The sequence below is a fragment of the Cupressus sempervirens genome, chromosome 3 (genome assembly GCF_028749045.1).
Source record: "Cupressus sempervirens isolate cs-2001-9-10 chromosome 3, ASM2874904v1, whole genome shotgun sequence".
NCBI lineage: Eukaryota > Viridiplantae > Streptophyta > Pinopsida > Cupressales > Cupressaceae > Cupressus > Cupressus sempervirens.
This window is the reverse complement of record NC_143120.1, coordinates 587,107,031-587,133,616: the sequence shown is the minus strand read 5'-3', so window position 1 is coordinate 587,133,616 and position 26,586 is coordinate 587,107,031. Positions and strand designations below refer to the sequence as shown.

General features: G+C 31.1%; 1 protein-coding gene across 1 annotated transcript; it reads left to right on the top strand.

The window, feature by feature from the left end:
- Positions 1 to 2,196: 2,196 nt before the first annotated feature.
- On the top strand, positions 2,197 to 5,315 carry LOC149568034 (putative inositol oxygenase). Its single transcript, XM_089821038.1, has 10 exons — positions 2,197 to 2,379; positions 2,523 to 2,604; positions 3,135 to 3,339; positions 3,437 to 3,496; positions 3,601 to 3,653; positions 4,246 to 4,368; positions 4,497 to 4,566; positions 4,657 to 4,735; positions 4,822 to 4,903; positions 5,003 to 5,315. Exons 1-10 carry the CDS (start codon positions 2,276 to 2,278, stop codon positions 5,027 to 5,029), a joined length of 885 nt encoding a protein of 294 aa, XP_089677164.1. The 5' UTR covers positions 2,197 to 2,275; the 3' UTR covers positions 5,030 to 5,315.
- The last annotated feature ends 21,271 nt before the right edge of the window (positions 5,316 to 26,586 follow it).

The following is a 26,586-nucleotide window of genomic DNA, read 5'->3' as shown; positions in this document are numbered from 1 at the left end:
AGGCCACTCCTAACAAGGTGATTCAAATCCTCTAATCGGGTCACACCTAACTATGTATTTTATAACCTTTAACAAGGTTGGCTCCTAATAGGGCTCATCTCTTAAGAGTGAAGATTTGTAACTAGTTGCATTGTTGGTTTTTCCCAAATTGGGTTTCCACGTCAAATCTTGGTGTCTCATGTGTCTTAATGCTTTATATATCTGCAACTAAGTTACTGAAGGTTAATATTTATTAATATCTTAAGAATGCTTTGTTAACCAAGTTACAATGAATATCTAGTTCTAACTAAGTGGAGCATGTATTTGGTTTAAAAGAAGTAAAAGTTTGTAATGACATCTAAGGGAGTTGGATTTGTTTTTGAGGTAACTAATTCACCCTTCCCCTCTTAGTTACTCCTCTTACATTTCCAACAAGTTTATCCCAACTATTTCTATTATTTTTTTGATGAATGTATGATTTTTTATGAATTTACAAAGTGGATACATCCTCAAAGCATGAAATTTGTGTGTGCTCCACCTAAAAATATTTGAAAATGAATAAAAAATCAAAACTTTATTTTTAAAATGTGTAAAATGAAGTCTAGTTTTTAAAAAAAGAAAATTATTTCAACTTTTGGAACGAGCCAAAATCCAAGCCCAAAATACTACACGTTGGTTTTTGACAAAAGTTAGACATGCCTACAAAAGAAATTAGAGATGAAGAGCTTAACATGTAATCATAATTGAAAATAAGTTATATGGTTAAATAGTTAGCTAAGAGATCTAAAATATCATGTCACTTAATTTTGTCATTATTGAAACATACGCAAACCAGATAGGGAGCTCACTTACACACACACAAAGTGATTTCTTTGAAGGTTTGTTGGAAGTCACTTTTCAAACCTGTTTGAATTTCCCAAGCTTCTAGGTTGGATCCCCAAGGAAAATCCCAAGTCCTATGCTTTGTATATCCTAATGCATTAAATAGGGTGTATGCCCTATCTAAAAGAATGCATTTGAAATGCACATAGAATGTGGCATGGCCACTTAGAGTGTTGAGAGAGAGATGGGGGGGGAGATAGTGTGTGAGAAGGGGGGAGTCAAGGAGGGAGGGAGGGGGAGTGAGAGAGGGGGGGGCTGAGAGCAAGAGAAATGGTGACAAAGGGGAGACACCTAAGATTACTTAGGATAATGCAAATTTTCTCAGTTATACTCTACTTAAGCTTACGTAGGTTAATGCATTGTGTAGTATTTTACATTTGAAATTTCTATGAGTTTGCACTTATATTAAACCCATGGTGTAGGAGAATTTACTTTAGGTTGTGATAGTTGTTGTCCACTTCCACTTTATGTTTGAGATCCACCTTTAGTGCAAATATTACATTATCATCATCATCATATGACACATACTTCATTTACTAGTGGAGGATGATTAAGCATTGGTGGACCTGTGATTCATCCTTGCATATGTAATAGCTTATCTACTCCCTATCATTGTCTATTATTGCCTTGTCTATAAAAACAGATCTATTATGTACATTTCAATTATGTCCATCATCAATAATATCATTTTTGCATTATAATTTAATTGTCTTGTCATTCTTTTGTGGAAGTTATCTTGATCTTTCATTTGATTTTGAAATATTATAGAGTTGCCTAAAACTCTAACTCTAGAATTTTAAAAAGCGATAACCAACATTAAGATTAAGATATAATTAGAATTAAAACTAAAATTGAAAATTCTAACAATTATGAAAAGAAGGCCCTAAGTGGCACTTGGTAGAAGTTTCCTTCTGAAATTGCCTGTTTTAATATAACATGAAGTATAATCTACGTGGGCGGCTGTCTTGCCTCCCAGAAACGGAAAAAAATGGCATGTGATATGCATCCATCCCATCTGACTTGTAATTGTCATATTTTATATCAAGTAGACCAATTGTTATGTCATACTTTATTCTCATGTCTCTCGTTTTTCCTTTGTTTATTCAGAAATATGCGTGGCAGCCGCCTCTAACACACAAACACACACACTGTCTGCGATGGCAACCTTATCACTTCACCAGCTATATCATATCATTACCATCTTTGCTACTTCCGTACTGCACGATAATAAGTTGAATAAGAGATACAACTAATAAAATAAGCGAGGATGATGTGTGCATGTTTTTCACAATTGACAAAAGTGTGCGTAGTACGTCTATCTTCTATATATCAGGCAACCACCACCCTTTTATTCACGCACCAGTCTTTTTGCAATTGAGTTGAGTTGAGTTTTTATTTGATTGGTTGAGAAACAATGGAAGTGGCAATACTACCTATTCCTAGCCAGCCTTGCGATGAGGGAGTACAAGAGATTGGCTTTGTGGTTCCTGAAAGAAATACATTTGGCAAAGAATTTAGGTGAATCATCAATTTCTTTATTCTTTATTCGTCTTGTTTTAAGATTTCAACTGTATAAGATTCATAATTTTAGAAATATGATACCTTTAAGTATCAACTTGTTATGTTCTGAAGATATTTGTAAAATGATTATGATATTGCAGGTCTTATTATACCGAAGGTGAACGGAAGGCTATCGTGGAAGAGACTTACCGTAAAAATCATGCCTATCAGACATTTGAATCGGTAATAGCGCCAGATTATATTCATATATGCGTGAGATATGTGGATTTTTGTTGTATGCTGAGTTTGAGTCAAAGAAGAGAAAATTAAACATCTTGGATCTGTGAGTCATATTCCAATTATGATGTTTAGAAGACAATGCTTCCAACTACCAGACGTTTGAATTGGTAAATGTAGACTAACATATCATAACATCTGTAAATCTTCATTATGTAATAGTTTTGTATCTATATTTAAGATCATACTTCATAATTTATTGTCCAGCTAACTTAAATTATCCATCTTAAATTATATTTTGAATCATCAAAGTTGTAAGGAGATGACCCATTATTCTATTATCTGGCTCTAGCTATATCGTGAAATAGAATGGAACATCTTGATATATAAGAAATTACCAAGAAATCTCATTATATTCATATCGTAAACTGTGAAGAATTCATAAATATAGACTTTATATTGAAATTGCATATTGGATATGGATAATGAAAAGTGGTGTGCGTGTAAACTGTAATGGCAATGGTATGATGATACAGGTGCAGAGGATGAGAGAAGAGCATCTATGTTTTAACAAAGGGGAGATGGCTATCTGGGAATGTGCAGAGCTATTGAATGGCATTGTGGATGAGAGTGACCCAGATCTGGATGTTCCTCAGATCGAGCACCTCCTCCAAACTGCAGAAGCCATCAGAAAAGATTATCCTGACCAAGAGTGGTTTCACCTCACTGCCTTCATTCATGGTGCCTCATCACACATTTCTATTTCTTCTCTTGTTTTATTCAATACTTCTTATACTCTTCCATGTGCTTATGATGATTTGGAACTATTATTTTCCAGACTTGGGTAAGGTTTTACTTCATCCCAAATTCGGCCAGTCACCTCAATGGGCTGTGGTCGGTATGTTTTCACTCGCTTTAACCATCAAGCTTAATCTAAAATGGCTATAATGTTCTCAAATAAATTTTATTTAAACTAATAATGTCTATATTTGCCTTGAGCAGGTGATACATTTCCAGTGGGATGTCCATTTGATAAAGCCATAGTACATCACCAGGTACTAATTAAAATCGAACTTTAGTCCTGTATATGCCCCTCACTCTCTTTACTGTATCAAATTCTGTGATGATTTGTAGGAGCAATTGTGAAGAATTTTTCATATCTAAGCTTCATGATTATATAAGTTTTTTTTTTATCATATATAAATTCGTAGAATGTTTCTGGATTCAATTGTGGATCAATGATCTATCATCAGGATGAAAGATAGAAAACATTGACAGAGTGTGATGGAGATGTTGATGCAAAAACGTTGACTCAGAGTGATTCTGGTGATAGATCACAAAGTATTAAATGGGAAACGTTGATACAAAGATATTGACAAAATTGAATCCAAAAACATTCTAAGAAGTTAAATTCAGATTGACATTCACATAATATGATAATTTATTAATAGTGACTAATTTTCTTGTTATCAAGATCAAAATTTCATAATATTATCAACTATAATATATTTTTAAAAATTCCTATTTATAACCTCACCAATTCATAACTTCAATTCAAAAACATTTGACATCTAAGAAAGTCATCATATCACAAGGCCTGTGGATTGTTTTGTAAAAAAATTTAAATAAAGTAAAGAAAATGGACAGATGTTCCTGGCCAATCCAGACTCTTGGGATCCCAAATACAATACGGGCACAGGAATCTACCAAGAGGGATGTGGACTTGAAAACCTTTTCATGTCATGGGGGCATGACGAGTACATGTATCAGGTAACTTATATAACACTACGTTACTAAGTATATTTTGAATTTTGTTTTATTTAAATGATACATTTGAAGTCACACTAATAATTTATCTTATCTAAAAATACCGTCTCACTTTCTCTATTCAACATTAGGTGATGAAAGAAAACAAATCAACACTACCTCCACAGGCCTATTTCGTAGTACGTTACCATTCATTTTATGGTGAGCTGTTTTTCCTTGCTATCATATGATAAACATATAGAGATTAAAAGTATTTGCAATGACATTATTATTGAATTGTGAGAATGGCAGTAATGCATCAGGGAGGTGCCTACAAACACTTGATGAATGAGTTAGACCGTCAAATGCTTCCATGGTTGGAAGAATTCAAGTATGTAAATTAAGTTATATGCTCTGTAGATTGCAGCAGTACAATAGAGGCTCCCCTTACTAACCCAAGAAAAAATGAATGTGCAGCAAATATGACCTTTACAGCAAAAGTAGAGTTCGCACTGATGTGGAGAAACTGAAACCATACTATCAGTCTCTCATTCATAAAGTACGTCACTCACCCACATTAGCTCAAATCAAATACCATATTTTTTTTAAGTTTGGTGTGATGCAATCTTGTCTAAGCCCTTTGTGTTTTATTTGGCAGTACTTTCCAGCGAAGTTGAGGTGGTAATCAGCACAACGTTGATATATACATAAGCTGGTGCAAGCCTATTTCAAAATCATTCTAAATATTGTTCATTTAAGTGCTTACAGTATGATGTTTTTAGTTGGAAATGTTTTAAGCTTGTGTTGTATTTTAATTCTCTCTCTAGCCAGTAGCCAGTAGCCAGTATGAAATGTGTTGCATTCTATTCCACATCATGATTGGATTTATGGAGTATCATTCCTTTTATCTATATTTTTGAGAACTATGTGTAATTCTATTTTATATATAATACTTTAGGCTTCGTTATAAATAGTGTCATGTATTATACTTTAATTTTTAAAATATAAGTGTGTTATTTTTTGTTATATAGATTATTATATATATGTGTGCTATTTTTTTCTTAGATTATTATATATGTTTTGGAAGTTTAGATTTTGGTAGATGATTTTTTTCTATTGTATATTATTTTTTTTAATCAATTATATATAATTAAATAAACTACAAATTTGTGTCAATATCTTCTATATGAGAGACTTACAAATTATCATTATGTTGTAACTCTTCCTTATTAAAAATTAGTATTCGCTATAAAGAAAAATAACAAATTATAATATACCAAATTATTTTGATAAAAAGTGTGTTTTTTTTTATTATAAAAAAATGTTGCAATAGAATTGATTACTCAACCACATTTTATACTCCACTCACTAAATATTAAGATATATATATAGTCATTTAATGTATAATAATTTTTATTTTTCAAAATAAATATAAAATAATATACAATACATGTCTATATATAAATATCTTGAATTATGACTAGACTAAAATGTTGAATATAATGTCACATGTGTGCATTACTCATTAGTAAATAATAATTGTATTAGATCAACTATTTTCTTGAAAATTAGTCTTGTCTTAACATCAAGAATTATATTTTAAATAATTTTCCCCCAATTATTATATTAGTGTATATGTACATTTTTCAATTTATAAAATATGTAGTTGAAAAATAAATAAATAAATAAATCTTATTTTAAGAAGAGGGAGAATAAAATTGATTTTGTTTAGTTAAAAAAGTATAATACATGTCAAATATTAATCTATAAAGTTTACAAATGAATGTTGTGGGATGAATGACCTATGTGTCACTTTTATCACTTTTTATTTTGGTTACCTTTTTAAATTTTGAGAACATTATTTCTAAATCACCTTGATGATCTTCACATTTTCTTGTATCAATACATATTCTTACAATGCTTCCTAGCTTACAAATTTTCAATGCATATAATTTAAACTTTATCTAAATATAGAATTTCAATTATTTGTGATGAACACAAATTATATGTACTTTGTTTGTGTAGGAAAAATCTTTTGTATTTTAATTTAATTACTAATATTAGATCCTAAGGGCATCATAAGGAACAATTATTGGTGGTGAGAACACTAGTAGCCCTCCATTAGATGATAGTTTATAACAAAATGGTAATTTTTATGGTAATTACTTTTGCACAAATAGATCATGTGAACAATACTTTCTAAATAGGAAAAATAAAAATGTTGGAAGGGATAACCATTAGGAGAATTAATATAGTCATAAACTTTGCATAACACTTCCTTTTTATAATTTTATGTCCATTTTCTCTATTTTCTCATGTGCACATGCCTTCTTTTTGTTAATCCTTTAAATTTTATGCCTCACTCTATCCTACCACAAAATTAGTGAGGACAAATACTACTCAATGGACCATGTCAAGATAGATATCCCCTAGGAAACTAATTCTAAATTTTATTTGGGGATAATACATATTATTTTTTAACTAATAAGATAATTTTTAAAATTTTACTTATAGCTTTAGCTCTTATGGTAGCTTCCTTTTTTATAAGTTTCAATGTCATATTCTCAGATTTTATTGATCCATATACACATTTTTCTTGAGCCCCCTCTTTGTTTGACAATATCCTTTACTACAAGGTATATTTATTAATAATTTTTCTTTAATCAAATATGACCTTATCCACTTTAACCAAAATACTATTATGGTTCTTGTTTATGGAATATTTCAATTGTTTCCATGAAAATACTTACTGGAGAACACAATAGACTACTCATAACCATTCTTGATCTTTTAGAGAAATATAATACCAATAGTATGATAGTAAGCTAGAAGAGTTCAGAAATTTCCAAAAAAATCAACATCAGTTAATCTTTAATTTGATCTCTAACGGGGATAACTTTAATGGTGAGTATTCACCAATTGGCAAATCCCACTCACCAGCGACCCTAAATTTGGCAAAAACAATTGCACTCTTGAGGTGGTCGTATCACCCAAATTTAATGAAAACTAGGTCCCATGATTTGACCAATCACCAATAAGGATACAAAATTATTTAATTTTAGTGATGGCATCGCCAATAGAATTTAATCTTTTCACATGATACATTAAATATTTTCACCTACAATTTCCAAGCTTTTCCTTCATTGATAGTCATATTCATCATTGTGTGCTATAAATTTAAGTTAGGTGAGAGTTTAAGTACATATCTATGACACATGTCTCTATTTCAAAGAGTTCCTTTGGAGATTTATATCCTTTCTTATTTTTTCCCGAAATAGATATTAATGTAGTAGAAACTTTCTCTAAAATATGGTGTGCTTCAAAAAAAATTCCCAAAATAAGATTTGGGCCATTGATTAAGGACCATCCAATGGTTATAGAAGTAGCATTTATATATGTTATATGACACAATATTAACTCAAGCTCATTTAACCTTCAAGTCCAACAATTAATTATGCTCCATATAATAATAATAGAGTAATAGTTTCTAGGTATGTACTTATGAACCTATGGCTTATTAGCTTTGATTTTCTTCCATAATGAAAGAGTCACCGATATTTTATATAATATCAATAGGATTTGAAAAAAATTGCCAATAAGATTAAATTTTTTCCTACTTTGAAAAAAAATATCACCAATAGAAACTAATTATTTCCCCTAAAATAATTTTGGATTCGCCAAACTTTTATAGATTTTTGCAAAGGGGGGTTTCTTAAAGTTACCCCTAATCCCTAATTTCATAATTTATATCACATGATTAATTACCATTTTCTTGGCATTTTAAACATCACTTTAGTCTTCTTAATAAATGTCACTTGTCTGAAGATATATTACACTCATTTGATAGTGGGAGACCTAGGAATAGCGTCAATAGATTTGAATCTTTCTTAATCAATCCATACTCCATTCTTGGACATAATATGTCCCACAATATAATCTTATGTGACATCGTAAAATTTATGAGAGGTTTATCAACACCCTTTATCTTCTCATTTTGGTATTCATCTATTAATATGATCCATTCATTATCAAGAAAGTGTTTTGTAATAATAAAAAAATTAAGATTTGAAGGAAATCATCCAAGATCTAGTATTTTCTCAAGTATTTAAGGAGATTTGACGTAATCTTATTCATTTTAGAAAACTTCCCTCCCATGATGAACAACTAGAGGATTTTTTAATCAAGAAATAAGATCCTTTATCCATCCATATGCAGTCATCCTCCATAGAAAGTATTTAATTAAGCATAACATCATTTAATATCTAGGAGTAACATTCATAGATCTATGCATTTGTGAAAGCATTCTCTATTCTTTTTTGAAATCCAAGGTCCACACCTACAATTCAAAAAAATTCAAGCATCCTCATAAATATGTGTGATCTTAATATCTATTCAAGAAGTTATTTACAAGGTAGACCTGATGTTTATCATTAGATGTATTTTTATTGATGTAAATTTATTTTGTTTTCGACATTTATTAATAAACATGTGTTTGACCAAGTAAAACACATTTCCACAACCTTATTCTGATTTTTCTATGTGTAGAAACAATTGGTACATGTGACAAAACTAACTCAAAACTAACAGGATATGATGGATAGATGGTAATTATTTTCAAATCATATCACATGGAATAAAATAGGTGGTGGATTCTATTATTGGGGGGAAATGCCTTGGGAATTAAATTCTTGGGGGAAAATTTTCCTTGGGAATTTTATGCCCTATAAATCTACTTTAGATGCAGATTGGAGGTTGTTATAGTTCACTAGTTTCTATTTCAAGTCACTACGAGTTGATTAATATTTAATGTTAGTATTCATTTCTTGAATATCATTAGTTTTTTTGTATTATGCTCCTATATTACATCATTAGATAATTTACCCTAAATTAATTTCATTCTTGATCATAATAAACAAAGGAAAAATTATCCTGGTTAAGCACTTGAAACTATTTTTAAGCCTACTAGGCTATCCAACTTTTGAATTATGCATCAAGAAAAAGTGTGCAATCTCTTTCATCTCATCCCTCCTCAAATATTATTTTCCTTATGTGTAATAGTAAATATAGTCATGGTCTATTATTGAGGAGAAGAACAAAATGCCTTTAATTTCATGGGAAAAAGCCTACACATGTAAGAAGGATGGGAGTTTGGCTCTAAGAAGCATTAAATATCTTAACTAGATGCTTCTGGATAAACAATCATGGAGGATCTATGGTGATGGTGAATTGAATTATATTATTAAGTGGAATTTTTTTAATCTCTTGCATCTATTCTATGCTTTCCTCTCAAAGAAACCTCTTGGGGGGTCTTTGAATTTCAACAATATTATTTGGGCTAGACAAATGGTTGTTGCTTGCTTGGGGTGGAAAATTGGTAGCCTATATAATTTTAGAGGGATAAGTTACTTGTTAGTGAGCCTTTGAGAAACTCTTAATCTTTTTCTCCTTGGATTGATTCAAGAATTAAAATATTTGTGTCAAGGTTATATATTATTGGCTAGAAGATAGGTGGGTGGACCTTTGCTTTCTTTCTCAGATGCTCTCCCCCATCATATTACTCCTTAATTCTTTGATTATCTCTCCTAGTATTTAAGACTACATTATCTAGAAAGGTACACCTTCTAGACACTTTTTCAATAGTTTTTCTTATTCTTTGTCTCTTCCCCTTCTCTTCCTCTCTATTGCGCTCACACTTGGATGAAAGGTCTTATTCCTAAGATAAATATTTTCTTATGAATCCTCCTTAAAAATAAAATCATAATTATTCATAATCTATGCAAGAGTAGATTACATCATCCTAATAGATATCATCTCTACTAGACTGTGCAGTGCCCAATAGTTTGTAACAAAAAAAATACACCCAATTTTTTTTCAAATAAAAATGAGACAACTAACTAAAATATAAGATTTAAGCTATATATTTTCCTTAAAAAATCATTCTTCAAATGCTCTTACCTTAACTAGTAAATCTACACTATGTCTCATACACATAAGACTATATATTCAAATAAAAATACAATGTATAAATCATCTATCTTTAAAGGAAAACCCATATTTTTCCATTATAACAACATTTCTTCAAACTCCAAATACAAAGAAAAAAAATCTGCAACTATACTTTTATGCTCTTTCAATAAGGAATTAGAACTACAAAATTGTATTTGTTTCTTCCTATCAAAATGCTAAGAGGGCATCCTACATGTCTTCCCTTTCTATGGCATAGCAAAATCTATATTTACATTCCCTCTCTTTGCTTAATACATAGAGATAACTTAGTAAATATATGAGACTTTCATTTACAATTCCCATCGAGTCAATGCAACTAATTGAAATATACATGTAGTAAAAGCCATCTTGTCCTCTTCTTTCAACTTGCACTCCAAGACACAAATCTACAACAAAACACAACTAACCATAGAGGCTCACCTCCCAACCTAGGTCTCTATGAGATCACCCTGAGCCTGGAGAACCAAGGCTAAACATGACACATACACAACCAAACTCAAATGCATAAACATACCAATAATAACAAATACACTCATGACAAAGACTTCACAATGGGATCACATATGAACCCATGAAAGAGGGTGAAGGTGGGCCAACCAAGGAGGAGATGCCAATGATATAACATAATTAAATGCATGCCTTCACAAGTATCATACAAATCATAATTTCTCCATACACATGTCTCTCTTTATCACCCCTAAAATATATCAAAACATCAATGGGAAGCATGGGCCCATACTCTATGCTTTATTTCCCTCTTCTCTGTAAGAAGAGACTCTCCACTACAATGGAGGCACCAACTGACCCCTTCACCCAAGGCCACTTCTTTCCTCCCAAGGGCGAGAAATGCCTTTCACACCCAATAACAAAGCACCCTCAAAATACAAGAAAATAATGAATCAAAAATCTCCATACTCGTCCCTTAACAAGAACAACAACATAATACAAGGAGAATGCATACAATACATGTCTGTAATCCATTAACATACTAATCTACAACAAAATAAAAAGATTATTCTCTTGTAAAGGGCCACCAACCTTCCTCAAAGTAATGGAAATGAATATTTGAGAAGAGCCCCTTTCCTTTAGCTTCTAATCTTGAAAACCATCATGTCTCTAAAACTAGAGAGTGGGTGAACAACCAATAAGTATCATAAACTCCACTAAAAAGGCCTCCAAATTCCTACCCAAATACTAGCCATAAATGTAAAATGGCTACAAGCACCTTCCCTTTCCTTCTGTCCCCATTCACTAATGAGAGTTAGACCAACAGTATGGAGCAAGTAAAATGTATTTGGACAATCATAAATGTGATCTAGACATCCCAATGGCCAGATTTTAAACTCTAACCCCTAGTGCATTCAATAGGATAGTTAATTTAGACTTAAATGACACCCTAGGGTCACTTTTAACACCTCAAGAGTCCACTCAAATTGTACGTATTGTTTCATCTTAATAGGACCATGTACTTAAGCATTTATAACCAAGTGGGTTTACTAAGGTAACCTATTAGGTCAACCCAAAGTTAGGTATCTCTTTTCAACCCTAGTAGACATATCAAATAAACAATAAAAGTGTCAAGTAACACTAAAAAATACCATTCCACCATTATTATACTCAAATTTTTATTGATCATCCATAATCGAATATGTATTTTGAAGCTAGAAGCAACCATTGAGCACACATATACTATCTTTGGAACACATTTGAAGCATCAAGGAGACTCCAATGTTTTGAAAGGTTTGCAATCTTTGTATTTGGATTTCTTTCAATCTTCTCATATTTTTTTGTTATTGTTTTGGTTTGTGAATGTTTAACTTCAATTTTATATTCTTTACATTATATTCCATAATGTACAATTATCATTGCGCTATATACACTATGATTAGAGTTCAAATCATATAAAAAACATGTGAGACACAGGTTATGAGTTATAGTTTTTTCATACACCTACTATGAAATACTTCAACATTTTTCGAAGTATGTGTTACATCGAGAGAGAAGATGATATAGGTAAGTTTGATCCTAGAAGTGATTAAGGTATCTTTCTTGGTTATTTTACTAAGATAAAAGCATATAGATGTTATAATCAAAGACTAAAGAAGATTATTGAAAGTGAAAATGTAAGAGTTGATGAAATATTTCAAGTACAAGAAAGGATACTTGATTATGATTCAGATAATAATCATGTTTTTACAAGTTAGAGATCAATGATTTTCCAGAACACTAAACATGAACTATTCTTTGAATTGGATAATGAAATGCAACTAAAAATTGAAGATGAATCTAAAGAACACATGGAAGAGAAAAGGACATCTAAGTATGTTGAAAGCAATCATTTTGAAGATTAGATCATTGGTAATTCCAACATAGAAGTGATGACAAGAGGTAAGGTAAGGAAAGAAATTCATTTGATTTTAAAAGTTAAATCTAAAACTACTAATAAGACATACAAAGATGAAATTTGGATAAAGTCAATGAAAGAGGAACTTGATCAAAGAGAAAAGAATAAGACATGATAATTGGTTCTTAGACCTAAAAATAAGAATTTCATTGGTACAAAATGGGTATACAAGGACAAGATGAATGAACAAGGTGAAGTTGTATGAAATAAAGGAAGGTTAGTATGCAAAGGATACTTACAACAAGAAGGTATAGATTTTGAAGAAAATTTCACTCATATTGCAATATTAGAAGTTGTTAGAATTTTTTTGGCTTATGCATCTAACAAGAATTCGATGTTATATCAAATGGATGTGAAGTCAACTTCGCAAATGGAAAACTTGAGGAAGAAGTATATATTGAGGAACCTGGTAGTTTTCCACTAACTAAAGACAAAAGACCAAACTAAAGAAAGCAATATATGGGCTAATGCAATCACCTAGAGCCTAGTATGCAAGGTTAGATAAATAATTTCTAAGTTTGGGCTTTGAGAAAGGTAATGTAGACATATGTACTTAAGAACAAATTTAGATGGTTTATTGATCATTGTTGTATTTTTTCATGACATTATTTTTGGAGGAAATGATGAAGCTAGCTGAGAACTTCTTTGATGAATTGAAAGATGAATTCAAGATGTCTATGATTAGAGAAATGAAGTATTTTTTGGGATTGCAAATAATAAAAAATAAGGATGGAATTTTTATATCTCAAGATAAGTATCTTAAGGATTAACTATCAAGATTTGGTTTGGAAATTTGTAAACCAGTTAGAACACCTATGTTGACTAGATGCAAATTTTCAAACAAGGATGAGTCACCCAATGCTCTGAAAACTAGATACATATTTATGATTGAAGGAATATAATATTTGACACATGTAAGGGTAGACGTGGAAAATACACTTGGAATAGTTGCAAGATTTCTAGAAAATCCCAAAGAGACACATCTAGCAACAATAAAAAGAATACTCAAATATTTGAAGGGAACATCATACTTGACTTATGGTATGATAGATCTAATGATTTTACATTCTATGCATATACTAGTGTTGATTAGATGGCTAATGTTGAGGATATGAAGAGAATAAGTGGTGGTGCATTATTTCTTGGTGGAAGTTTGGTTTGGCTAAGTAAGAAACAAGATTGTATTTTACAATCCATAGAAGAGGCAAAGTATGTTGCATCAACAAAAAATTGTAATTGGATGAAGAAAATATTGAAGGACATTAATATTGAATTTCCATAACCTAAAATTATGCACTGTGATAACACAAGTGTCATGAGTAAATCAAAGAATCTAAATTGATGTAATACCCCTCCTTTACTATCATTGTAGACTTAGTTGTTAAAGTTTATATGACTCTTTTATAGATGTGTTTTTCCTTTATTGATAATTGAAATGCAATACTTTGATATATTGAGTAATTAATTATGTCAAACAGTACTGATTGCCTACTTGCAATGATGATTCTTTAATTGTTGTTAGTTAGTTTATGAAATTACTTTTATGATGATTTCATATAGTGTGTCTTAGAAAGATATTTAATACATGTCCTCACAATGATGAGATATTCATGTTAGAATATGATGTTATTTATATTTAGGATTTACTACTATACTGACCTCATACTTGCATGTGCATGGTGTGTGTGTGTATGTTTTACATTTATGTTTGACGTGCCTAATATGGTTGAGGGAGGGAGTTGTAGTCACCTACTAGTGGGTATCTACACAATGTACTGCTCCTTGCCATTTTTTGTTTAACTTAGATATGTGTGTGTGCGCGCATATACATGTTTGTATTTTATACATATTTACAGGTACTAGGTATCGGCTTCCCTTAATTTCTAAGATGAGCATACCCTATTGCAATAATTCAATGGTAAGAATGGAGAGATAATGTTCATGTCCAATCCCAGCGATAGCCTAGTTAATTGTTTTGAGAAGGAGGACATGTATCTGACTTTCCACCCTTTATAAACTCATGAGTTTATCTTTACCCGTGTTGTTTGATTTTGAGTTTTGGTCAGTTTTGGTAATGTTGCTTTTATGTGGATTTGGTTATGTGATTTATTTGGTAAATGATTTAACTATAATATTTGGGTTAATCATATAATATTAAGAATTATTAAATATCATTTGATTAAAAAGAAAATATTAAAATATAAGATTATTTAATTAATTAAAAACTAATTAAATATGTGCTTTAATTTAAAATACTTAATTTAAAAGTCTAATTTAGAAAATTGGTTACAGAGAGATTAAAATAAGATGATATTTAATTAATTAGAAATTAATTAAATGTGTGCTTCGGTTTAAAAGATTTAATTTAAAAGTCTAAATTAAGAAGCTGGATAAAATAGAATTAAAATATTAAAAGATTAAAGATTTAATATTGCTTTACTATAATTATTTAATTAATAATAATTAAATTAAAGTTATATTTAAATAATGTGCTTTAATTATTATTATTAATTTAATTAATAAACTATATTTTAAATAGCATTTGCACTAATTAATAAAGTGGAGGAAAAGTAAATAAAAGAATGTTCTAATTAAAAAGTTCTTTAAGTGTGCATGAAAGAATTAAATAATAAAAGTTTATTTTAAGGAGAGGTCTTTGAATGTTCGAAAACTATAAACCCTAGTGAGGGTTATGGTTCTTTATTAGGAGGTTAGTAGTACATTTGAGAGAGACGTAGGCTGTGGGGAGCCAAATTTGAAATTCGATCAAAAGAATTGTTGAAAGTTTTAGAGGGTTTGGATTTGCACGTGTTCACGAATTGTCTCAAATTTTAACTATGGTTTTGAGGTAGAGTTTGAATACTCATTGTAGAATTTTATTGAAATATATGTCTACTTCATGTCTTTGTGTGTGCTTGCATACTGCTTATTAATTTATTGTGTTAATTCTTGATGAAGAATTATGTTGTAGATTTTGAAAAGGAAAACTTATTAATCAAGAAAACTTGACTACGGAAAAGCTATAGAGAATTATTATGATTGTATTCTTTTAAACCCCTTTCTAATATAGAGAAAATTTGATGATAGAAAAATTGAAGAAAACAACAAATTGAATGGCTTGGGTTCCAACTTTAAATTTTTCATTAGAATCATGTGATTACCATCAATTTTCTAAATATATCTAAATATTCTTCTTATATCTAAAATGATTTGGTTGCAAAGTTTATTGGTAAAAGAAAAAGATTATTAAAAGGAAAGTATGTTGTAGCTAAACCACATGCATGTGAAAATAAATATGCTTAAGATAGAAAATTATGTATATTATGGTTGCATGATTTGAGAGATCAAAGGAATGTGAAAATCCTAATTGCATGTTTATTTTTATTTTATAGAAATATAATTTAATTTTCAATTTTTTTAAAACCTTTTTTTTATGATTAATTATTAATTTCAGAAGTTTAAAAAAATCTAAAATATTTTTGAAAAAAGAGTATTATTTATTAATTTTGAAAATTAAATAAATATTATTCATTTAGTTATAAAATGAATGTTAGTATTAGTGATTCTTTGAGTATAGTTAAACTCTTAGTTGAATATAAGTGATTTTATATTTATTAATACAATAGAGAAGTTATTAAATAAATAATTATAATTTATTATATTTTAAGAGAAGTTATGGTGAAGTTCACTTTGTAATCATCTAGTTAATAATTATTTGACTATATGAGAAAAATTATAAATAACTCAATTAAATTTATAATTTTATCTATAGTTGCATTATGAATTAAAAGAAAAGTAAATATTAATATTAGACTTAAACAGAAGTCAAATTAATATTTTGGAAATGAAACTGATATTAATATTTAATATAATAAATACATTTATGTTATTAACTAAATCATTTATGATTTAATATTATTTTAATTTTTAACATGATAATATTGCATGATATTTTGCATGCATAAAGAGATTGGATATTTGAATATTTATTAATTTAAATAAGTATATATTAGCATAAAAAATTATTTTAACATGTATATTCTTATTTTATTTTTAAAGCACATCCTTATGACCCAAACTAAACAAGAGAAAAATATGAAATTAAATCATATGGCTGAAAACTATGTGTTTTTCTTATATTCTATTTAATAGTCTTGTGATGTTTATTTTCATAATGATTGGCTTTGTGGGTTGTTTAGTTGGCCAAGTTAGGATGTGCACCAGAGGTAGTTTTGAGATTTCTTTTATGATTATTTGATTGGATGTCATGATGTACTTTATGATTTGAATTGAGATTTATGTCTTATGAGTTTTATGTTGTTGAGCATTTTTTAGAGCTTGGGTTTTGAGAACCAATGTTATTTTTGGGTTTCCTATTAAGGAACCAAATTCTATCAGTATTACTTTTGTGGTATGTGATACAAACGTGGTTTGTGAGTTTTGGGAAGGTAGCCTATGTGCATGTCTATGAGGGTGACTTGCAATGGGAGTCAAGGCCCAAATTGGCTGCCAAGGTAACTCATTGTACATTGTATAATAAGTGATAACATAGCAATTAAAATATTTAGAAAACATTAAAAAGATAAGTTAGAGATTTTGGCTTGCCCATGCCTTGAGCATTTGTATAGGCTAAGGATGGGAATGGAATGATACCTAGTGAGAGTATAACTAGTTTTCTTAATCTTCATGGGAGGATATTTTGGTTTCACATGTGTCATGTTGAGGACCCAAGCTCTAGAGTGACCAATCTAGGGTAACTCAACACTTGAGGGTTCGGGGTCTAGTGAGAGGAAAATCTAGGGTAACTCAAGTAGTTTTACCATGTAATGATACTCCATAGTATGTATCTTGAGTTTCCTTCATGGTTTTTTAATATTTTCCTCTAGTGGTGTACTTGTTGGATATTATTTTTGATGATGTATTTATTGAGTTGTTACTCATTGATCAGATGTCATTTACTGTTGACAGTTGATTTTTATTGATAAGTTTTCACTTTTATTGGTGGTGTACTTATTTTTGGATGTACTTATTATTGGTGATTTACTTTTATTGATGACGGTTGTTATCTATTGATTATTTTTCTTGGACATGTGGCCTTTGACTTAAGGTGGATATATTTCATTGACTTTATCTTGATTTTTGATACTTGATTTTCTTTTGGTATTTGTATGTTGACTTGGTATGTGGTGTTGGTATTGGATTGGGTGTCCTTTCAATTTTAAATATCTCTTCTTCTTGAGTAGTTTGTGTTACCTTTGAGCTAGTTTTGACCACCGAGATTCCTTGCCTATGATTGTTTTATGATTTGATTATCTATGTGTGGATTGTACATTATCTCTACCAAACGATGGGAGTGGGAACCCGATTAGGTGACAACAAGGTCGAGAGGTAGTGTCTTCTTACCATTTGGGTCCCCCCTCATATTTATGGATGTTAGATGCTTGTTGGTGTTGTTGTATCCTTTATCATTCTTATTCATATCTTGGAGACTTCTCTTTGTTTGATGTATCTATGCATCATGTGTTTTGAGATCCTACAGGATATTGTATTGTATATTGATGTACTTATATCTATTTTCATGTACCCTATGACATGTACAATGGATGTTATTTACTATATGTGCTTTCATAATATTAGTTGTACTTATGTATTTTCTTATGAGATGATGTATATGTTATTTCTTTATGATTAGTAGACTTTGTGCTTGAGACTTAAACTAGTCATTATAAACTTCTTAAATATGACTCAACGTGAAGGAACCCTTGAAGAATGGAAAACCGTATATGTAATTGCTTATGTGTATTTGATGTGTATGTGTATGTTGCTTTTGTATTATTACTTTGATTTTGTTTAAACTTTTAAAAAATGGTTTAGTAAACTTTGTAACATGTTAGGTTTATTTCTTTCGAGTTCCCAAGCAAGGCATTACAATTTACATTCTAAAACAAAACACAATATTATTAAGTATCATTTTCTAAGAGAGAAATTTGTAGACAAAGATATCTTATTGGAATATGTAAGTAGAAATGAACATATAGTAGACATATATACTAAACCATTGGCTAAGAACACCTTTGAGTATCTTAGTGGTATGCTTGGGGTAATTTCTCCACCTAATTCAGAGTAAAAGATGTAGCATTACAATATTCCAATAGAATCATAACACTATTCTTACACCTAGACGTGATGCTTGGTACTGCTTCTCATGGGGGAGTGGTCGTATTGGACAAAATTAATCAAGAGTTTTTTAACAATGACTTATGACATAACAATGTCTATTGTTACTTGGCATATATTTTTATTGGTTGAAGATAGGATTGATCCAATGCAGATACTTTGATGAGGATTTAAATCATCTGAGGGGGAGCACTTCAAATTGATATTTGGCATATTGGAACCTTTTCCATTGTTGTTAAAGGGGGATAGAACAACGAAAAACCTTAAGAAGAATATACTAATGTCAAGAGATTTTTAGAGGTTGTATATGTTGAGGATATTTTAAAAAAATGTATTCATATGGGAGATTGTTATGGAAGTTGTATATGTTGAGGAAATTTAGAAAATTATTTTGGATTGATAAAAAAATTTATCATATGTTGCCATCAACGACAAAAGGGGAGAGTGTTAGGAATACAGGTTTGGTCAGCACTTGGATATTCTATTTATGTGTTGTATTGATGAAAGGTTTTGACATTGATGAAAATATATGTTTGAGAGGACATGACATACAAAGATTTTGTACATCATAGAGTATTATTGGCACAACGAAATTGATACCAAAGAAGATAAGCTATGCAAGCTTAAGATTATGTTTAATAATGAGTATATATGCTACATCTATGTTCTCTTATGTTTCTGATAAGTATTGGTTGAGTTACAATTTATTTGGTGAAGACTTGTAGTAGATCAATGTACAAGACATATTGTTAGAGATAGATGTTGGGAGACTGGTTGTATCTTATCACCAAAGTTAGCAAGCTTGGATCGTGATTGAATACATGTCCATGAAGGGCCACAATAGTGAGTTACACTTTTTAGCCTAAACTAACACTTAATTGTGAATTTTCAAGAAAAAATTTACTTTTGGATGCAAATTATCGTTTAATGGTTAGGAATTTTAAGATGAAGTAAATTAGAGTTTTTAAAGATATTATGTGTAGATTGTGTGTTTGTGTGTGTGTGTGTAGAGAGAGAGAGAGAGAGAGAGAGGGAGGGAGGGAGGGAGGGAGGGAGGGAGGGAGAGAGAGAGAGAGAGAGAGAGAGAGAGAGAGAGAGAGAGAGAGAGAGAGAGAGAGAGAGAGAGAGAGAGTTGATTTGATTCGAAAACCTAATTTTTAAAGAGTGGAACATATAATTTATTTTCTATAATAGATATATCAATGTTGTTCTTTTATATTTAGTTTGTTAACATCCACACTGAAACTGTGCAGGTGGTCTGATGTCTTTATCCTTAGTATTTCATATTTTTTTAGAGTTTAAAGTTGACCTAACACTAATTGGGACATACATGGCTTTTGACACATGTAAGGTTAGCAAGCTTGGATCGTGATTGAATACATGTCCATGAAGGGCCACAATAGTGAGTTACACTTTTTAGCCTAAACTAACACTTAATTGTGAATTTTCAAGAAAAAATTTACTTTTGGATGCAAATTATTGTTTAATGGTTAGGAATTTTAAGATGAAGTAAATTAGAGTTTTTTAAGATATTATGTGTAGATTGTGTGTTTGTGTGTGTAGAGAGAGAGAGAGAGAGAGAGAGAGAGAGAGAGAGAGAGAGAGAGAGAGAGAGAGAGAGAGAGAGAGAGAGAGAGAGAGAGAATTGATTTGATTCAAAAACCTAATTTTTAAAGAGTGGAATATATAATTTATTTTCTATAATAGATATATCAATGTTGTTCTTTTTAATTTAGTTTGTTAACATCCACACTGAAACTGTGTAGGTGGTCTGATGTCTTTATCCTTAGTATTTCATATTTTGTTAGAGTTTAAATTTGACCTAACACTAATTGGAACATACATGGCTTTTGACACATGTAACTTATTACAAAAAAAAAATTTGATTGAAAGATGACTCAAATATGGAGAGTGCAGCTTTTTTTTAAAAAAAATCTCTTAGTTACTATTTTTCCAGGATCATCTTATATATATATATATATAGAGAGAGAGAGAGAGAGAGAGAGTAGGGGATAGGAGAGGGTGAGAGAGAGTCAAGGATGGGAGAGTTTGGGAGAGAGTGGGAAAAAGAAAGGGTGGGAGAGAGAGAGAGAGAGAGAGAGAGAGAGAGAGAGAGAGAGAGAGTAGGGGATGTGAGAGCCTAGGATATATATATATAGAGAGAGAGAGGGGGGGGGGATGGGAGAGGGTGGGATGGGGAGAGAGGGAGAGAGAGAGAGAGAGAGAGAGAGAGAGTAGGGGTACATGAGAAATACAAGAAAAACTTTGAAAATCAATAGAGGTACTCTAAGGAGAGCCATGGTAAGGCGTGAGAGAGTGGAAGATCCAACAAAAAATAAGTTATGGATATTTAGTAGTAGACTACCATGAAAGGATAAAGAAATTAGTGAAGCTTTGAAATCATTTATTGAAGATTTTTGGACAAATAACATGTGTGTTTCCCCTAATCAAAGAGATGTTGTAAGAAGGAGGATTGGTAGCTGAAATCACAATCCACATGCAAAATATTTTTTGGAATCAACTCAGACACAATTTTTTGCAAAATTTATTGGTATGTATCCTCAAATTCAAATAAGTCAAAGATTTTTTGAGATGGATAAACCTTTTATGGGAAGATAAATTACACATGCACAACTTCTTGTTGTAGGATACACATTGAATTTTCTAACCATTTTGATGTTTTTAGGCAGTCGTGCCCAAAAAATTTACAAGGCAAAAACACAACTACAAATTTTTTTTAAAATTTATTTATTTATTTATTTATTTTTTACAACTGATTTTAATATACACCAACATCGAATGGAAAAAAAGGTAACTAGGTGCAGTTATGGTACACCTAAAAGAGTTCATTCTAGTTTCAATATTTATGCACACAATAAAATTGCAATGACATTCATAAGGGTGTAGAGTCACTTATTGAAACCTAATACACTAGTTCAATCCCATAAGTGATTGTGGTATAAAAACTCTTAACACAGGTTGTTTTAATTTGATTGTTCAAACTATAGGTTTCTATTAGTCAAGAGGCATTTAGGTTTCTTCGAGTTCTTAGGTTAAATTTGGATTGGTTGGGTATACTTTAATAAGATTAGGTTTACATGTTTCACCTTCTGACTTGAGGATGGGGACACTACCTCAACACTGCCCCTTTTGGGTCAAAACCTAAATAACATTTTAGTTAAACCTAATTTACTATGTTACATATCATTTGATTTGATCATAATCATGAATCCCATTAAGCCTTATTTGGTATCTTATACTTATTGCATTTTAGTAGATTACCCCTCTAGAAGCCTAGGTTTGCACTTAAAAGAAAACTGACAATAATGATAATACTTGGTTCCAAGAAATATTAACACAACTTTTAGAATTAAATAAGGTATTAACTACTATCAATTTATCTATACAACTCTAACCGATAACACTTTCTAACATTATCATAGGCGTGTACAAATCAAAAGGCCCCACTTACAAATACATGATATTACCTTAAGACCTTATCAATAATCCTTTGAATAATATAAGTTTTGAGAAAAATTATCTTAACATAATCTAACCAACTATTGATACCTCAACTATATTTACTAAATACTTTTACCTAAATCTTCACTATTTGATAATCAACCCAATTAATTCAAAAAAAATCCCATAATATATCATAAAGAAATGCACATGAAACTAAATCTAATCACTAATTGACATACTAACTACTAACAAATACTTAGTTTACTTATAACAGTATGAATGTTCATGCACAATTACAACTTTTATTAATCACTTACACCTAGCCTTATACACATTTCATGACTATATATTTCATTTATTATTTAAATAAATCCATATAAGATTATGTTATATCTAATTTCATATATACATTAAATTGCAAAGTTAAGACTAACTTCTACTAACCTATTACCCTTTAACTAGTACTAATCCACAACTAACACCAATTAATTTCCATCTTGAATCTGATATTAACTACCCACTAAGAATATCTACAACAACAAACAGTTTACTAACTCAAAACTACTACTACCCTAGCCCTTTACTATACACCATTTCCTTTATTGTTAACCACCTCTAAATTTCCTAACACCCATGTGACCTCTTCTCATTCACTAATATTCTATGTGCTTCTTCCCAAGTGATGTTCCCTAAGGGCCCGTTTGGTTGCTGGAATATGATTCGAGAATTGCCATTCGAAAACCTTGATTTGGGATTTTGGAACTTGAAATCCAAATTACTATTTTGAGGATTTGATTTGGGACCATTTGGTTCACCAAGAATTCATTATGAGAATACACATTTTCACCGTTTGGTTGCACATATTTGGAATTGGATATGAGGCATGGCCACGTAAAAACTCACAATGGCAGACGAATTAAACCAAAAGAAAATGAAAAAAACTAGAGGAAAACAATCTACAAACTATCCTATTAGTGAAGCAAATGGCCACTATGATAGATAGGGTTCGAACTCGCGACCAAAACCTTGGCAAAATGCACAAAAGTAGGGTTAGTGCAAGAAAGAAGCCATAAAATATCAGCAAATCTGCATTCAACACAAAAGTACCACCATTCTATAGGAGTTTGGTCGACCAAAGAAGAAATAATGGACTAGGTAAGTAGCGCATATGCCTTTGTGCAACTCCTCACAAGTAAAAACAACAGCACCGTAATAAACAAAAAAAGAAGGGCCTCATATTCAAAGAAAAATCTATTAAACCCTAGCAAAATGGAGAACACAATGCAACCATACCTTTGCAGAGATGTTGAGAAACCAGAGAAAATGGAGAGCAGATCATTTGGCAGAGAAAAAATGGATCTGCAAAAAACAATGTGAGAAACTAGAGAAAATGGAGCAAAACATTTACAAAGATAAAATGGAGTGTAAATGAATATAATCTGGCAGACAAAAAGTTTGAGTGCCAAAAAAAATTAGGTCTACCAGACTTTTAAAAAAGTTTCTTTTGTATTAATTTGCAATGCTCGTTTTTCCCAAAATTGGAATTAAAACAAGTATTTGAGCAATACCAACTATTTAGAAGGAAGACCAAATCCTCAAATTGGGGGATTAATGAGGATACAAAATTCTAATTTTCTCATATTCCAATTCTCATTTCGTCGACCCAAATAGTGGATTATGATTTTTTAAAATTTGCAATTTTAATTCTTGTTGATATCCACGAACCAAACGGGCCCTAACTTTATTACCCTCCTAACCAAGTGGCCCCACTCAAGCCACGTGTCCTAGGCCTTTATTCCCAAACGCTTACCCCTAGCACTACATCCCCACATGAGTCACGTGCCCCTTTTCCTTCTTTCAACTAATCACTATGCCACGGTTTCACAACTCAAAAAGCAAGGATCGACTGGTGGATGTGTGGAAGGGATTAAGACAAGTCCCATAACCAATTGTTTGACCCATCCGAAAGTATGATGGGGTATGGTGGGGGAGTGATCATCGATCAAGGACCATTTCCCCATATTTAAGTGTATATATATATATTTCTATGTCACCTTTAAATAGGTCCTTTTCAATATTGATAGAGTGGTTGATCCTTTACTAGGAAACAACTTTCATGATATAGGTACTTTTTATATATATATTATATTGGTTGAGTCTTTTCACATGGTTAGGATCAGCAAAGGGATTCAATTATAATATATTCTATGATAGTGACTTGAGTATAGCCACTGGGAATTAGGAGTCTCTTTATTGACCTTTTTTATCTATTATTTGAGAAGTTAGATACTAGGATTTTCTCCTAGATTATGTTATAGGGGTATATTTTTTATCTGACAATGGTATTTTGTGCATTACCATACAATTTCTAAAGAGTTTCTAAACTCTATTCCAGATTTCTTTTGGTTGTTAAATGTTGTTTTTTTATTCCTCTTTCTCATTTTTTTCTTTCTACCATGACATTGTGATTCTCAACATGATAGCAGTATGATATTATATCTATGATACAATGCAATCGTCTAGTTTAATGGATCTACTTCCATGCATCAAAATTACACATAAGACACATTTTGTGTTTCACATTAGATGGAGACTAAGCTTAATTCTTCCATGATATTAAAAATTATGTTACATCTACCATGTAATATAATGAAATGAATCTTATTTATATGAGTAATCTTTGAACGCACATTCTTTATATGGGTCATTATGAGAGAAGTTCCACATTAACATGTTTATTACTTACACATCCAAAAGCAATAAGTGCTCTTCTAAAAATAATCTCTTTTACATTTATTTTGTGTCTATTATGATGAAATAATTCCTTTAATTTAAATGCAGCTTTATACCTAACATTGAATCTTACAATACAAAATAAAAAGATAATATTCAATTTTCTTTATTTTTTTTCATAAATCCATTCTTAATAATGACTCACATAAGGTGATAAACTCATTCATGCAAAGCAAGACTCTAGGACATAAATGGAGGATTCTATCTTTACATTACAACACATGAAGGAGGATTTCATCCCTTCAACACATTACAACAACAAAAAAAAGTCACATACTTTCTTTGGTTCATCAAACATGAGAGACACCAAGCTTTTCCTTTTCCATCACTCCCTTGAGCACAAAATTTGCAAATACATCATAAGAAAACAACAAGAACCATGGAGGCTCACCTTACATCCTAGGCTTCTATGAAGCCACCCACCGAGCAGGGGAAACAAGTCCAAATGGGATACACACATACAACATTTGATAATACGTGAAAAAAAAACATACAACACAACACATAACAATCCCTTCCAAAGTTTTCACATTGATTCACCATTGGAACCATTAATAGACTGGGTGAAGGTGGACTCTTCAAAGAGGAGAATACCATATCCATAACACAAAATCATATTGCAATTACATTTTTTCCTCTCAAGGCTATCATAAAGCCCCCTCCTTCTTACACATACACTTATACCTCCAAAACAACAAAGGCATATGGCTTCAATGGAGCCCATACTCCATGAAAGAAAGAACAACTCCTCATCATGAGGTAGATTTTCTCAAGTACAATGTTGAGCCCAACTAACCCCTTCACCCAAGGCTTCTCTTCCCTCCCAAGGGTGAGTGAATCCTTCATGCCCATAAACAATTTCACATTCAATCAAAACAAAGAGATCAAGGAAGAAAACCAAAACAAATATGCATGAAACACAAAACACAATCACAACCCAATACAAGGTTACATTAACAATACATGATCCTATGGAAACACTCCATACTTGTAGATTCATTATGCATTGGTAAAAAAAATGGACATGGTTTGAGCACCAATCTTGGTCCAAGCTAATGGCAATGCTAGTTGATGAAGAGCTCCCTTAGCCTCCTCCAAAAAAACCTAATTGTCTATAAACTTAGAGATTGGGTGAACACCCCACTAGTTTGTCCAAGACTCTCTAAAAAGGCTTTCCCACTAACTATTTTGGCAAAAACACCAAGCCACTCCCTCTTACAAACTTGTCTCTCCTTAAGTTTTCTATTTTTGACTTACTAGAAACATGGGAAAGAACTCATGTGACAACTCCATTTTCGAATTGGTGGAAGAAGGCATTGGTAAAGGGACCCCCTAAGCTTTCTAGTCACTATAATGGTCAAAATTAGGTCCCCTAACATGTTATACTATCATATGGG